Source organism: Vanacampus margaritifer, chromosome 14, assembly GCF_051991255.1.
Source record: "Vanacampus margaritifer isolate UIUO_Vmar chromosome 14, RoL_Vmar_1.0, whole genome shotgun sequence".
In the NCBI taxonomy this organism is placed as follows: Eukaryota; Metazoa; Chordata; class Actinopteri; order Syngnathiformes; family Syngnathidae; genus Vanacampus; species Vanacampus margaritifer.
The window spans coordinates 19,219,370-19,234,904 of record NC_135445.1 but is presented as its reverse complement, the minus strand read 5'-3'; the positions used below and the strand labels follow the sequence as shown (position 1 = coordinate 19,234,904).

The following is a 15,535-nucleotide window of genomic DNA, read 5'->3' as shown; positions in this document are numbered from 1 at the left end:
CTTCGTCTGTGCCCTCTTCTAGGCCCCACTGCCATGTTTGACTTTTGTTTGGGACGTCTGGGATCCGTCCCTTGAGGGAGGGGTACTGTCATGTTTGGGTTCTGTTTTTGGTTGTGTGTCTCCCTTGGTCTTGTTGAGTGTAATCCTGTCATTCCTCGTGTCAACCAATCAGTGCCCTCAGCCACTTGTCTTGCCCAGGTGTGTCTTGTTGTGTCGGGTTATTCTGTCATGATTGGGTTGTGTTTGTTGGACCCCAAAAGAAAAGAGCAGACCCAGCCAGGGCGAAAGTCACTCAATTTTAATGAACCAACAAAAAAACGCACAGCACGTGGACAAAAGGTTGCTCAACAAAAGGCGACGACGACGACAAAAAGGTGTACGTCGTGGGCAAAAACAAGAAAACACAAAATCACGCTGGAGGGCGGATAAAACAGAGAAGTGTAGCATACAAAGTTGATTAAAGAAAAAAAAATCAGATTCTTTATTCTTATTTTTCCTCTCCTCACTTTTTTGTGCTCATTCAACTCCCGCACACTACATCCAGTTTACACCGTTCCATTCAACAATATTAACAATCTCCCATTCATTTTCAATGGGACAGACGTTCAACTCTCAGTAGAACGACGCACTTCCATATCACTCGTCATTCACATTGATACTGCTGTGGTGGGCACAGTTGGTAAAGTGCATTGTTAAGTAACCCGTAACCAAGGGGTTGTGGGTTTGAATACCAACAACAACTACACAGCAAAATCAAAAGTGTTAAATTGTCAGTGTTATAGGTGATAATACAAATTTAGAGTCAATTCAACTCTTGTTAAGTTTAATTTAACTCCAACATGACATTTCCTCAGTGTTGATTCAGAGAGTCAATTGTCAGATGTTCCAATACCTTCTAGAATGTTCATTTCACTCAAAAAAAAGTGTTAGCGGCCAGTGCTTTTCCCAGAAGTCCACTGGTGCATGTTTGAGGCGGGAACTCAGCATCTTTCTGGCGGCATTTCACATTACTGAATTGTTTGCCAGTTGCCATCGGAAGAATATCATTTTCTCATTCTCCTGTGCTTCAACTTGAGGTGAGCAGCAGACATCGATAGAACTGTGATTACATCCCCCACAAGTAACTAATGAAGACATTTAACATTTTCAATTTGATGTTTTACTGTTTTTGAATTTACTTATAGGCATATCAATGTGATATAATCATGAGTGTTTAAAAGAATACAGTGGGATGGTGATTTTGTGAACTTTATTTGATCTTCGTACCCTCAAATGCTGTTGGAGGGGCAATGTGCATGATGTTGTCAGAGTCTCTTGTCACTTAGGGACTGAAGGTCTGGGGTCAGATTTTGATTACTTCTGTTCCCCCAATCAAGAAGGGGAACTGTATAAAGATGTCTGTTTACCATCAACCTTACACCTTTGTTCAATCTAGGAGATGACATGTCTGCCCTTTGTTCAATCAAGAGCCGGGAGGAGGAACCTTTTATCTTTTTTGTATAAATGTGTCGATGTTCTGTAAATTGTCACTCACTTGGGATCATCACGTTGCATTCTGATGTGATGTCCTGACTGTGTCTTTAGAGGCCTCTAAATAAATTCTTGCAAGAAAACTTCTTCATCAGATCCTGAATACAATTATTTGGACACGCAAAGATTACACTTAATATAGTAATCAAAATATTCCTTCACTAACTCTTAATTTATACGTGTATTTAATGCAAAACTACTAACGTTTGCACCCAGCATTATTTATTACTGTTGGCAGTTGATGTTAATGACGATTAGCAAGTGTTAGCTTAGCAGCGCTCTCCTGTCTCCAAGTCGGGACTTTTGTTTTGGGAAGTTACAGCCGGTTCGTTCTGCCTCGTTTTTTTGTAAATGTAAAATTAAGCTACTCGTTGTCTCGTTAAGTTTTTTTGACGTTATTACATATGGAAAATGTGTTTCGGTCGTGAATTGAACGAACCATTGCATGTTTGTGGTGTTTTGGTTGATATTCAGAGCAGCTGTAGTGTGCAGTTTATGTAGCCTAAAAGTTTGCTAGCGTGACAACAAGCAAATGTATTGCTGGTCGTCAACTGCTGTTTTTGAGGCTTCATCTTTTCACAAAAGCGGCAAAGGTTCGTGTTCGCGCACGGCCCGAATGTTGGTTTTTCATCGGTCGGGGTTTGGTTGAATAATGTTGGAAGATGTTCGGCAGGTGGGGCGGGAGGTGGTCAACGTTTGACAATATACGCAGCCGCTCAGTCAAATACGGGTTTTTTAGTGTATTTCTTTCTTTTGCAGTACATCATGCTGGTGAAGGTGAAGTTTGGTGAAAGCCAGAAATATGTTAAAGTCGCCCAGGCAGAAAATGGATACGAGGACTTCAGTATATTTCTACTAAAAGGTGAGGATAACGTTTTGAACACAGTTCTGTTTTAGAAAACTGATCAATTCTATAAGCAAACTGAGTTTTAGTTACAGTTTACAATGTTGGCCCATCCACCAAGTTCTATTTATCTTGGCTTTAGTGAAGTAATGTTGATTTATCCAAATAAAAATGTTCTTTATACAAAAAAACATTTATTTGGCAAAAACACTGCTGGCAGACACTGCTGTGTTCCGAATGATTTTGTTAAAATAACGTTTTTTAATATATTAAGAGATACAGAATTATTATTTTTTCCAAAATCTCTTATTCTCTCAGTCATAGAAAAGTTAGGGCTTCCCCTGCACTCAGAGCTACACTTGACAGATGATTCAGGGACAGAAGTGGATGCAGATGTGTTTGAGGAGCTTTTGCAAGCAGGGAACCTAACAATCAATGTGTGCAAAGAAAAATCTAAAGGTAAGGTTTGGTCTTGCCTGGGAAAATGTTGATGATAGAATACTGCATATACTGGAGAGGACTAAAAGAAGGGTTAATTTTTTTTTTTAGGCCAGCCTTCTCTCATTATATGTTTTGTTTTCAAGCCCGCAAAAAAGTTTAATATAATTGCTCTTAAATCATATTTATTTTTTAACTTTTTATTTATGTTTTCTTTATTATCCCGAAGCTGTCCTTCATCAGGATCTTTCTCATCATCCATGGTGTCTGATTCACCGGATGTAATGGTGACGGAAACGAGCGACACAGGACCAAAAAGAGCCCACTGTGTTCAGGATTCAGCTAAAGAGGTTGATGACTTTCTTTGTGTTTCAATTCATTGAGTTTGACTGGTTTCAATATTCACAAATACACACAAAAGAGATCACTTTTTTTTAAACAGTGACTTGTCTGTGTAGCTAACTATCAAATGTATGTATGTATGTATGTATGTATTCCAAATCAGTCAAGCACATACTTAAGGGCCAACCATTGTGTTATCAGATTTGTTACTCATCTGTCTAATTTAATTTCAGACTTGACTATGATTCTGATTTTATTGTATCTTCTAGATGGTTAGAGATGTTCTACATACCAAGGCTGGGGGAGGAAAGATCTTGCAGGAATATGAGAGACGGAAAACATTGGTAGATGGTACACGGCGACAGATGGTGAACTTACTAGTGGCCAGCATGATTGAGGTTAAGGTAAGCATTCAAGTTCTCCTTTCTGCTTTTTGGGGTAATACACAGACTCTGAAGGGATGTACTAAATGTCCTTTCTATAAACAGTTAATGAGTGTGTGCCTATACAGTAAACTAGTCAAACAGTTTTTTGGAAGGGCAAATTTGTTAAACAAAACACACAAGTAAATCTCTTAATTACTTAAAAAAACAAAACGTTATCTGACTCATTTTCTTTCTCAAACGATTAATTGGTCTTTATCTTTATTTTAAGTATCCTAAAATATTGATTATAAAAATCACCTTTAGAAATTTACTGAAGTGATAATAACTCCTATTTTTTCTACAGTAAAAGGTAAAAATATCTTACATTTTTCCCTCACTTTTCTTAGTTTTAATTTCAAACAAAAACAGAAGGTGCAGAGAGTTCCCAGGATCAGCAGCATCTCTTAGAAATATTTCCCTGAAGTAACACAGTTTTAAATTGATCTATTATCAGTCCTCTGATTTAATAAAAAAAAAAAGTTGAATGAAAATATTCTTCAAAATGCTGAATTATTGGCACTGGTAATTGGCCCGGCCTATATCGTTCTCTAACCAACATAAGCTGATGGGTTTGAAAAATGTACCAAATTAAAAAAAAATTAAGCAAATTATTTAACAGCTCATAAAATATATTTTCTGTTTTTTTTTAAGGAGGATCCCACCAGCCTATGTACGAACAAAGTATGTACTTGGCATCATCACTTTATTTCCCAACCTCAAAGATCCATTCTCAAAAAATGGATATGTAAGTTTTCTAATTACAATTATGTAATTTTTTTGGTTAATCATCTCCTTATCATCAGTTTGTCTTCTGTGCGGCTATTTCATGTTTCTCATGTTGGATTTTCACAGGAACACTACTATGATGCGCAGAGTGGATCTGGCTATTTGGCCTGGAGAATAAAGACTGTCCAGCGCAATACTGCCCAGTCCCAGAGATGCTCAACCAGCACTTTCGGTCCAAGTGGTTCAAGTGCCAAGAGGGAATTGGTCCTGATTGATGAGCAACTGAATGGAGATGAATGTTCTGAAGCAATCTCTTTACTGAAGCATTCAACTGATGTATCTGTCATCAAAGAGAAGATGAGGGCAACATTTCAATACCGCCAGACACTGGTTCATGACCAGCAAGACTCTTCAACACTTTTGGCTGTTTTTCCCCGATTCCTGGACATACCTGGCCTGGTGAGGATGAAATGTTTGGTTGAAGAATTTTGAAGTGAACAAGATATATTCAGTGGAACATGCATTAACTATTATAATTACTGTAGTAGTAACTTTTCTCTGGGTTGGCTCAAATTGGGTGTTTGTAGATTGACCAGGACTTCACCATGATGTTTGGAGCAGAGATTTCTGGCAGTTTGCTGGCAAAATGGTCCACATACTTCAAGCCTAGGGTCCTGGCAAATTGCAAGAACCTGGTTTCCAATGAGCATGTTGATGAACTCTTGGCTGCACAGGATAGACCGGATGAATCTAGTAAGTGTGGCTCATTCTGTCTTTTGAAACATGTATTTTCTTTATACAATTAGTATTTATTTAATGAAATTTTAAGATGAAAGTATTTGAAACTGTCTTATTTGTCAACTTTGACACTAGGTTGGGACAGTGATCTGTCAAGCATTCTGCTGTTGGTTCACCTCCTTCCCCCAACTTCAAAAGGTCACAAGAAGAGCGCTAAAATCAGTTCCTTCCAAGCGATCAGCCATGTAGTGAGATATCTGAGGGTAAGCAGTCATTCGATGGACTTTAATTTTAGCTGTATTAAAATGTGGGTAAATTTACTTTTAGTACTTCAACTGACTACTTAAAACAGATACATCAAACCATGTATTCCACCATTTTAAACCACAAGGAAGAAACCTTGTTCTTTAAAAAAAAAAAAATTGATATACACTTACAAAATGAAACTTTTTTTTTCTTTTTTTCTTTTTCCAGGAGAGCTCAGTATTGTTCATTTGATTTGACATCATTGCTCTCCTTTTTTAAAAAAAAACAAATAAATTAAAAAAATTTAATAAATGTTTTTTTTTTGTTTTTGTTTTTTAATATATATACATATACACACACATATATATATATATTTTTTTTTTTTTATTTTTTTTTTGCATGTGGGTCAGTATGTGCGTGTGTGTGTGCATGCGTGCGAGTGTGTGTGTGTGTATTCATCAGTTCACCTAAAGCCCATTAAAAAAAATCCCATACTAATAATATAATATAATAATAAATTGCCAAATGCAGAAACACTAATGTAAGTTATCACGATGTAGTGGCTCTCGCTAACAGACAGAATTAAGTAACCAGAATTAGGTTAAAAAATTCTATATACGTAGACCATGTTTCTATAAATTTTGATATTTGGTTTTTATTTGAGGCAGATTTTTTTTCCATTAAAATGTGATTTATGAGGAGGTTAGACCATTGGTCGATATTCAGAGTTTGTTTATTTTTCCAGTTAACAAGAATTGTTTTTTTAGCGATAGTAAGGGCTACAAGTGTAGATTGAAATTGTTTATGTGGTAAGTCAGTTGTTGTTAGGTCACCTAGCAAACACAAGTTTGGAGATAAAGGTATCCTACAGTCCAAAATAGCGGAAAGTTTTTCTAAGACTTTAGTCTAGAAATACATAACCGGAGTACATAACCATAAAGCATGAACATAAGTGTCTGTAGTGTTTTGTAAGCATTGGAGACAAATGTCGGAGTCTGAGAGTCCCATTTTCTTCATCATATATTGAGTAATGTATGTTCTGTGAATAATTTTATATTGGATAAGTTGTAAATTTGTGTGTTTTGTCATTTTAAATGCGTTTTCACAAACTTGAATCCAAAAGTCAGGTTCCGGTGCTATAGACAAGTCTGTCTCCCATTTCGAGATGGGTAAAGACATTTTATCAGTATATGAAAGTAACTTATATATTTTTGAAAGTTTTTTTGTTGTTGTCGGAGAAAGCTTGTTAATATCTTTAGCTAAAACAGGCGGTTGGAGCGTACCCTGAAGTGTTGGAATTTTTTTCTTTATCATATTTTTAACTTGTAGATAATGTAAAAAATTTCCGTTTTTTATATTGTATTTTTGGAGCAAGGATGTATATGATATAAACATATTATCTGAGAAGAGATGGTGGAGATTTGTAATTCCTTTCTGCTCCCACGCAGCTAAATGAAACGGTTGGTTGTTAAGTTGAAAGTCGGGGTTATGCCATAGGGGAGAGAGTCCACGGGGCTCCACTTGGGCTTTTGTCAATTCTAGTGCCTTCCACCAGGCAGTCACGGTGGCGGAAATCATTGGGTTTTTAAAACAATTATGACGCTTAATCGATGTTGTAATAAAGAGTAAATCTCGAAGTCTGAGGTTATTACAATCCTTCTGTTCTAGTTCCAACCAACAGTTAGTGTCTCTGTTGGGTTGTGCCCATAGAACGATATATTGTAGCTGGTTAGCTATATAGTAGTACATAAAATTTGGTGCCTCTAGACCACCTTTGGATTTACTTTTCTGAAGAGTAGATAGACTAATCTTTGCTTTTTTTTTTATTCCAGTAAAATTTTGTTACGGCTGAGTCCAACAACTGGAACCATTTAGCCGTAGGTTTAAATGTAATCATTGAGAAAAAATAGTTTATTTTGGGTAAAACATTCATTTTAATGGTGGCTATTCGTCCTATTAGAGAAATAGGAAGATTATTCCAGCGCTCCAAGTCACTATAAATGTTATCCAGAAGTGGAGAAAAGTTTAAATGAATTAAATCAGTTAATTTAGGTGAGATTTTTATGACTAAGTATTTTAAATTACCTATAGGAAATGAGTAGTGTGGGTCCTGGCTTGCAGGGTTCCATGAATTTTCTGTAATAGGTAGAAGTGTTGATTTTGTCCAGTTAATAGAATAATCTGATAACTGTGAGAATTTAGTTATTAAATTAAATACTTCCCCTAGCGAAGTAGCCGGCTTTTCTAAATAAAGTAAGATGTCATCGGCATATAGATTAATTTTATGTTCTGTTACCCCAGAGTGAATTCCTTGAATCCTTCTTTCCTGGCGTATGGCTAATGCAAGTGGCTCAATAAATATTGCAAATAATAAAGGGGATAGTGGGCATCCCTGTCTTGTGCCTCTCTGTAAAGTAAAGCTCTGAGATATAATCCCATTAGTAGTAACTGTAGCTTTTGGAGAATCATATAATACTGATACCCAGTGGATAAATGATTTCCCAAAGCCAAATTTATTTAAAACAGCAAAGAGGAAGGACCAGTTAACTTTGTCGAAAGCTTTTTCTGCATCCAATGATATAATAACTGCCTTTTTATCATGCTGCTGTGACATGCTAATAAGGTTAAAGAGTCTCCTAATATTATTAGTAGAGTGCCGATCTTTAATAAAGCCTGTTTGGTCGCTATGAATAATTGTCGAGATTACTGTTTCTAGTCTAGATGTGAAAGCCTTAGTGATAATTTTAATATCAGTGTTAATTAGTGAAATCGGACGGTAACTTGATGGAAGGGTGGGGTCTTTTTCTGGCTTTAATAAAAGTTTAATTGCTGCTGTATTCATGTGTGGGCGTATGTAACCCTTAGTTTTAATTTCTGTTACTACTCTTAAGAATAGTGGAGCAAGCATTAACCAGAAGTGCTTAAAAAATATAGCCGGATAACCATCCGGGCCAGGTGCTTTGCCATTAGGCATACTATCTAGAGCACTGTACAACTCGTTTATAGTAAGTGGCGCATCTAACATGTCTTTATATTCAGTAGTTAACTGAGGTATATTTAAGCTACTGAGGAATGCCTCAATATGCTCAGGGTTAGGCTTGTTAGTTTCTAAGTATAGGTTAAGATAATAGTTATAAAAAATGTAATTAATTTCTTCTGGTGATTGTGTGCATTCACCAGTTGTCCCTTTAATAGCCGTTATAAGAGACTTTTCCCGATTGCGTTGAAGTTGGTTTGCAAGAAATTTACCTGATTTGTTATTATATTCAAAGTTGTTATATCTCAATTGTTGTAATATAAATTCTGTCTTTTTAGTTAGCATATCGTCTAACTGTATTTTTGTATTTTGTAAGTCAGTCCATATTTGGTTATTTGGGTTTATTGCATACTCATCCGTCAGTTGTTTAATTTTATCTTCCAAGTCTTTTTCTGATTTTTGATCCTGTTTCTTTTTATAAGATGAATATGATATAATTTTACCTCTAATTACTGCTTTCCCAGAGAAGAGATGGCGATAGGTCTGGAGAGTCATTTATTTCCAAAAAGTCTGCCCATTCTTTTCTTATAATTTTGTCAAACTCTGCGTCGTTTAGCAGTGAGATGTTAAACCGCCATGTCGGTGGTGGTTTAAAGGTATAATCAACTTGTAGGGAAAGGGAGACTGGTGCATGGTCGCTAATAATAATAGGATGTATTTTTGTAACAGTTTTATCAGCAATAGAGTTATTTGTAAGAAAATAATCAATTCTTGAAAAAGACCGGTGCACAGCGGAAAAGAAGGTAAATTCCTTCTTATTTGGGTTTTTAAGTCTCCAGCTGTCGACGAGGCCAAAGTCATCCATCTATTCCCCTATTACTTTAGTAGATTGTAATCGTCTACATGTTGTATTATTAGAACGGTCAATTAATGGATTTAAGACTGTGTTAAAGTCTCCTCCAATAATAATAGTAGAGTTCGCTGCTAAATCAAACAGCTGAGAGAAAAATTCATGGAAAAAGGCCGGATCATCATTATTAGGGGCATATAAATTACCAAGTGTATATATTTTATTAAATATAGTCACCTGAATAATAATGTATCGGCCCTCTGGGTCTGTTATTGTATTATTTAAAGTAAAGAGTAAATTCTTATGTATGAGTATACAGACTCCTCTTTGTCTACTGTTATAAGGGGCAGAGTACGCTTGGCTAAAATTCTTATCAATAAGTAATTTTTCTTCAGATTTTTGTAGGTGGGTTTCTTGTAGGAGGCAAATATCTGCTTTTAATTTTAAGAGATGGTCTAAAGTTTTTCTTCTTTTTGCTTCTGAGCGAGCGCCACAAACATTCCAGGAAACCAGAACTAATTTATGCATACAAACAATATAGACTCAGTCCTGTGTATATATCTGCATAGGCCATTTGTCAATATTAGTATGTTATAGGATAGAATCAAAGTGGTTAGGTGGTTTATGTAATTTGTGTAAAATATGAGGTAACGAGTAAGTAAATATAACAGTAAAAAAACAGGTAGGGAGGTAAAAGTAAAGGAAGTTAACGGGGGATTAAACATAAAAATACACTAATAACTGGTAACCTAAGCGAGATTTTTTGTTTAAATATACTTTAGATATAGTTATGTATTTAATAATATATTTATAATATCGCCTAAACATAATGAGTATTCATATTTAAGGTTTTATAACCACATATACAGTATATGTATACATCTAATGATCAAACAAAGTTTAGTTCCACCAATGCCATTTAGAACAGCCAGGGAGTGGAGTTGGGGTTCCGGAATAGTTGGCCATCGATGTATAGTTTATCGACGACCATCGCAGTCCGTTTACCCTCCTGCCTATTTTGTTTCATTATAGGAAACAGTACCTTTTTCGCCGCTCATTAATCTCTCTCTGGAATTGGTCGTTCATTCCAAATGAGGTCCCTTTAAGCTCCCGTCCTTTACTTTTAACAAATTCTTTCTGTTTAAAATGCTCAAACTTGGCGATAATAGGACGGGGTCTGTTGCCCCTAGGGGCTCCAAGCCGATGTACCCGGTGAAAAGAGATGTTATTTACCGACTCCTGAGGAATTTTTAACGACGTCGTCATAAATTTTTTTATCTCAACCTCTGGATTGTCAGAGGTATTCTCGGATATTCCTGATAATATTAAATTCTCCCGCATGCTACGGGATTGAATATCCAGAACAGTTTATTTTAGCGTTTTATTTTCCTTTTTAACGGTTTCTAACTCGGCTGAAACAGTCACGAGTGTAGAGTGTAACTCGGCATTGTCTCGTTGGAGATCACTTACTTGTTGGCTGAAGAATTCCATACTTACTTTTAATTCTTTGACGTCCTCGCTGATTAGGGAGAGGACCTCAAATTTTTTATTTATGGACTCCAGCATACTGACCGAAACCTCCGTAGTGGCTAGGTTCTCCGTGTCCGTCGCTGAATCATTTTTCCTCTTTTTCGAAGGTTTTCTCGACAGTTTCTCGACGGAAGGATTCTCCATCGCGCAGCTGTAAAAATATGCGTTGATGAAGCGTTCGAGGTCCTCCACGTTGGGTGGTATTCCAAATCTGTCGGATGAAAAAGAGAGGGGAAAAAAAAGAAAGGCAAGATATATGATGGTTAAATTTGGATTAGTTTAGTATAATAGAGCTAATTCTATCTTAGCAGCAGGGCGCCGCCATGTTGGGGTTTCCCGGTCTCGCTGTAGGTCTCGCGATAGTCACAGCATCTCGCGCATGCGTCCAAGCTTCCCGCATGCGTCCAAGCTTCCTTGGAAACTAGAAACTAAAATATATATAAAAATGAAACTAAAATATTTTCTCATCTGTGTTGCAGATTGGAGCCAGTGTGCAGACATTCCTTGAGAGATCTGAACCAGGACAGCCCTTCCTTCTGTGTGTTGGGGAGCAGAAGAACAACATCCAACAGTTCTGTGTCATTGTTGACCACAAGGCCATCCCCTGCAAGGCTCAGACGTCCCTGGCAGCGTTCGATGAGCTCTTCAAGGCTCACTTTATCTTCAGTATCAACTACCATTAATCCCTCAAAAGCTTTTACACGTTCATCCAGACAACAGTTTTCAGCATTGACCTGGGAGCTGCAAAGGAAAATCCTAGAGTCAAAGACCTGAGAGCGAGACTTTTTCACACCGATATTTAAGGTGATACACTTCCTATGTTCACTTGTTTCATCTGTAAAGTACACCACAAAAGTTCTGCATTGCTTTGTCAGCATTTGAGATTCCACCATGGTCTATACACAGGAAAAAATCGACGTTTGAAATGTGGAGAGCAAGGATGTTGTTCATCGTTTTGCACTTATTCAGGATTCAAGAAACATCTGGCTAATTTTCACAAAGACAATGTTTCAATAGAGCTCAATGACAAAGTGGACACATGGAAAGAAAATGGGCCTTCACCATCTCAGACAGTTTGTCCAGACAATCCACTTTAACGCATATTGTGTCAAGGAAAGGGCAGGTTCCTTTTTTTGTGCTGCATTGATAAGCTGATTTATTACAAACCCCATGACAAACTGTGTTCTAATGATATGGATGAAAAATCATATATTGTACCACATTGTCATATTATAACCTGTGCTTGAGGATTGGTTGGCCAATGGGATGTGTTAATGTTAAGTCAATGCATTGTTATGTGGTGGAGTTGTTATTAAATATTGTATTTAAATACAAATGTGTGTGTGTTTTTAATAGAATGTATGAGAGCATGTGGGAAACAATTGGGAGTTTAAAATGACACTGCAGTAATTTTTTGACTCTCTACATGAGTTAAATATTTAGCAACTCGTTTTGGTGTTAAAAAATACACTAAATAGTGTAATACTTTAACACTATACACTAGTGTAGTGTAAAATCAACACTGATCAGTTGTTGACCCGTGTTAAATTTTAACTACCATCAGAGTTGTTTTAACTCGCACTTAACACTTTTGAAAGTGATGTTTTAACCATGTGTAGAGTGGACCAATATAAGCACTTTTGAAGTGTTAAATTTAACTCTATAGGAGTTGAATTAGCACTTCTGATTTTGCTGTGTATATATTGCTATATGTGTCCATTTACAACAAGACACTAAATGATATGTATATACTACTAAATATCATAACACGAAATGCAATGCTTACTCACATAAATGTGGACTAAACTCACTAAATCTGCATTCATCTTCCGCAACAGCTTTGTATTATTCCACTTTATTTTTTATTTTTTTTTAAAGAAAAGCAAATTAGTTAGCTTTTAAAGGACATGCTTACAGCATGGGAGACCAAGGTTTGATTCCCAGTCGGAGCAAGTTCAGTTTCATATAATAATCATTGTGCAATTATTTAAAGGGTAACTCAACAGGAAATCAGACTCTTGCTCCACCCCTCATTAAGATTTGAAATCACCACTCCAAGGTGGTGTTGCCAGGAGGACCGTTAGGTCGGAAATGGGAAAAGGGTTGGGCGTGGTCTGGCTGTGATTGACAACAGCAACTAATCACCAAAAAGGCATTTAAGGAGGTGTGTACGAGACTGAGCAGGTGGCTGGCGGGGGCGACTACGGGTAATGAGAGGACAAACAGCCAAATTGTGTTTATCCCAGTGTTAAACCTTAACATGGCACCAAACACTCAGTTTTTGCCTCAAATTCAAGCTTTCAACAAACATGCACTTAAGATGTCACAAATAATGACCAGGACATGTAGACAGCATTAGACGACACCAATTTATACAGTTCATTAGCAAAAAAAAAAAAAATTGATTTCCTGTCGAGTTACCCTTTAACTTCCATTCAGGAAGGCATAGGCAAACTAGGCGGTCGCCTAGGGCGCCATCTAGTGGAGGGGTGCCAAATTGCAGGGCAAAAAAAAAAGATAACAATATTTTCCCCCCTCAGGTTTTCTCAAATAAAATATGTAATATGACTCTGCTATTATTTTTGTTTTTGCATTTTTGTATTGCAGAATTGCGTTGTTTTATTGTGCTATTATAATATAGTTGATACTTTTATTTTGAAGGATAAAGGAAAAGGTCTTATAAACCGACGTCTTCGCCCTACAACTCCCCTCCAATTTTAATGCACCACACAACTGTGGGGGGCGCCATCGGTTGGGGTAGACCGCAGTATAGAGCAGTGCTGCGGTCCCATGTCCGTGTCACCCCTCCCTATTTATTTTTTTAATGCATCACATACACTCACTGACATGCCTGGGAGGCAGGTGGATCGGAGCGGGCCTGCAGTGCCCCGTCCTGCTGCGTTGGGGTGGGGGGCGCTCCTGCTCTTGGGTTTGCTCTCCGGCCGGTGGCCCCTGTGGGGCCCGGGGGTCGTCCTTTGGCGCTGCCGCGGCCTGGGGGGCCCTGAGGTGTTGTGCTTGCTCTGTCCTGGCAGGGGTCGACTGCTCCCCTTTTTGGTGGAGATTTTCATGCATGCCAGATCCACCACACCAGCATCTATCGAAACTCAGGCACAATCTGCTTCTTCCTCAGGTCATTGAATCGGTAGAGGCTGGTGTCTGTGGATCTCACTCTGCTTCGTCTGTCCTTCCTTCCTTTCCTCAGTCTCTCCTTTGGTCTCTTGAGGTCTCCCTGATTTGTTGGAATTTAGATGTCTCTGGGGTTGGTGAAGGACTCTGGTTGGTGGCCTGGTGAGTGGTGTCTGGTCGGTGCTGGATTTCACTTTCCTTTCTTTTCTTTGGTCCTTCCTCGGGTCTCCTGACGGCCTCACGACTCTGGCTGGAAGTGTTCGGTTTAGGTGAACGGTATGGGATTTTTTAATAGGTTTTAGGTGAACTAATGAATACACACACGCTCGTACGCACGCACGCACGCACACACGCACATAGTCACCCACATACAAAAAAAAAAGAGAGAGAACAATGATGATGACATGTCAAATCGGTAAAATTACCGAATGAACAATACTGAGCTCTCCAGAAAGAAAGAAAAAAAAAAAGTAGCGCCGTCTTCCAAGTGCAGAGAAGACGTGTGCGCGCCACAGGAAATCAGAGAAAACTTAAATTTAAACGAATTCAGTGAACGATTCTTTAGCACCTGGCTGAGAAGGGAACGAGGTTTGTATTGGAGCAATGTTTCATTGTTTAACTAATGTTGCTATATTTTATGTTTATTGTGTAATTTACTGCATAGTAAAACGTTACCGTTTTCGTCCACTGGAATGTGCTAATGCTCCTTGGTAAATATTTAGCGATGCTATTGCTCAAGATTCTGTTTTATTGACTAAGAATCTGAATTTCTGTATGGTTTATTTTTGTTTTAAGGTACTTATAAAGGCAATAGACAAGGTTAAAATGTTTATTTATAATATAAATTGTACTCAAGAGATTGTCAAGGCTATAAAAGGTAATAATTTAAACCAATTCATTTATAGTATATGGGAAGCTGACCAAATGTGTCCTCTTTTGGGACGACAGACCATTTTCTTACGTCTTGTTGGGGCATTCGGCATTGTGTCTAATAGGAGGTGAAGTACACTGTGTAACTGCGACTGGTACCACAATTTCAAGGCCGGGGCAAGTGTCCTCTTTTTTGGAAAATGTGAATATGGTCAACCAACTATATGACTTCAATACGATAAAAGGATACACAAAAAATACCGTTTGAGTTATTAATGGCAATTTTTGTTTATTTGGATTGTAGCTCTGACAGTGTGCTCGCACAAAGGAAGGTTTAATAAAAGTTGTGAACCATCAGTTGGAGAGACCACCTTTATTTCAACCGAGGATCCTACAAAATGTTATAGAGCATATATATTTCATTTATTTTACATTATTACATTACATTATTTATATACGTATGTTGTATTATACCGTATATATATTTTATATAATACTTATTTTTTTATGACTTCTAGTCCAAATAAATATGAGATCATGACCTGGCACCCTGAATCTGACCTGCTGCTGCTGTTTACAGCGAAAAGTAAGGGGAGGGGTCACGCATCATCTCAGAGTGTTAGCGCTATTGATTGATGGATGGCTCGCTTATGTTGTTGTTTATGCTTCAAAAACCTTTACAATGAAAAAGTCCAAGCCCTCAGGTACTGCAATAAGAAAGCGGCGAAAGGAAGAGGAGGAAAAACGGGCCCAGGTGAATCAATCAGAATTGTAAAAAACAACAACATCAAAATAGCGTTAATTTTCGTCAATTTTTCGAAGTTTCCCGTCAATTGTTAGCAAAATGGGCGTCCATCATTGACCTCATTATTTTTATTACTTGTTATATTATC

At 37.5% G+C, this 15,535-nt stretch overlaps 1 protein-coding gene across 3 annotated transcripts; it reads left to right on the top strand.

Moving 5' to 3' along the window:
* Nucleotides 1-2,260: 2,260 nt before the first annotated feature.
* Nucleotides 2,261-11,791, top strand: LOC144034188 (uncharacterized). 3 transcript variants are annotated; one of them, XM_077542768.1, is made up of 9 exons: nt 2,278-2,392; nt 2,693-2,833; nt 3,042-3,162; nt 3,424-3,558; nt 4,231-4,324; nt 4,432-4,764; nt 4,893-5,058; nt 5,179-5,306; nt 11,126-11,791. In XM_077542768.1, the coding sequence occupies exons 6-9, from the start codon at nt 4,663-4,665 to the stop codon at nt 11,327-11,329; spliced, it is 600 nt and encodes a 199-aa protein (XP_077398894.1). In that variant the 5' UTR covers nt 2,278-2,392; nt 2,693-2,833; nt 3,042-3,162; nt 3,424-3,558; nt 4,231-4,324; nt 4,432-4,662; the 3' UTR covers nt 11,330-11,791. The 3 variants fall into 3 exon arrangements, with proteins under 3 accessions (XP_077398896.1, XP_077398894.1, XP_077398895.1); XM_077542770.1 differs by lacking the exon at nt 2,693-2,833 and having other exon boundaries at nt 2,261-2,392; XM_077542769.1 differs by lacking the exon at nt 2,278-2,392 and having other exon boundaries at nt 2,597-2,833.
* The last annotated feature ends 3,744 nt before the right edge of the window (nt 11,792-15,535 follow it).

What these genes read in the sequence shown, in the direction of transcription:
- LOC144034188 (XM_077542770.1), top strand. Translation starts at nt 4,663, where the DNA reads ATGAGGGCAACATTTCAATACCGCCAGACACTGGTTCATGACCAGCAA. An exon ending in TCCTGGACATACCTGGCCTG is followed by an intron (nt 4,765 to 4,892) that starts GTGAGGATGAAA and finishes GGGTGTTTGTAG; the next exon opens with ATTGACCAGGACTTCACCAT. An exon ending in GGATAGACCGGATGAATCTA is followed by an intron (nt 5,059 to 5,178) that starts GTAAGTGTGGCT and finishes CTTTGACACTAG; the next exon opens with GTTGGGACAGTGATCTGTCA.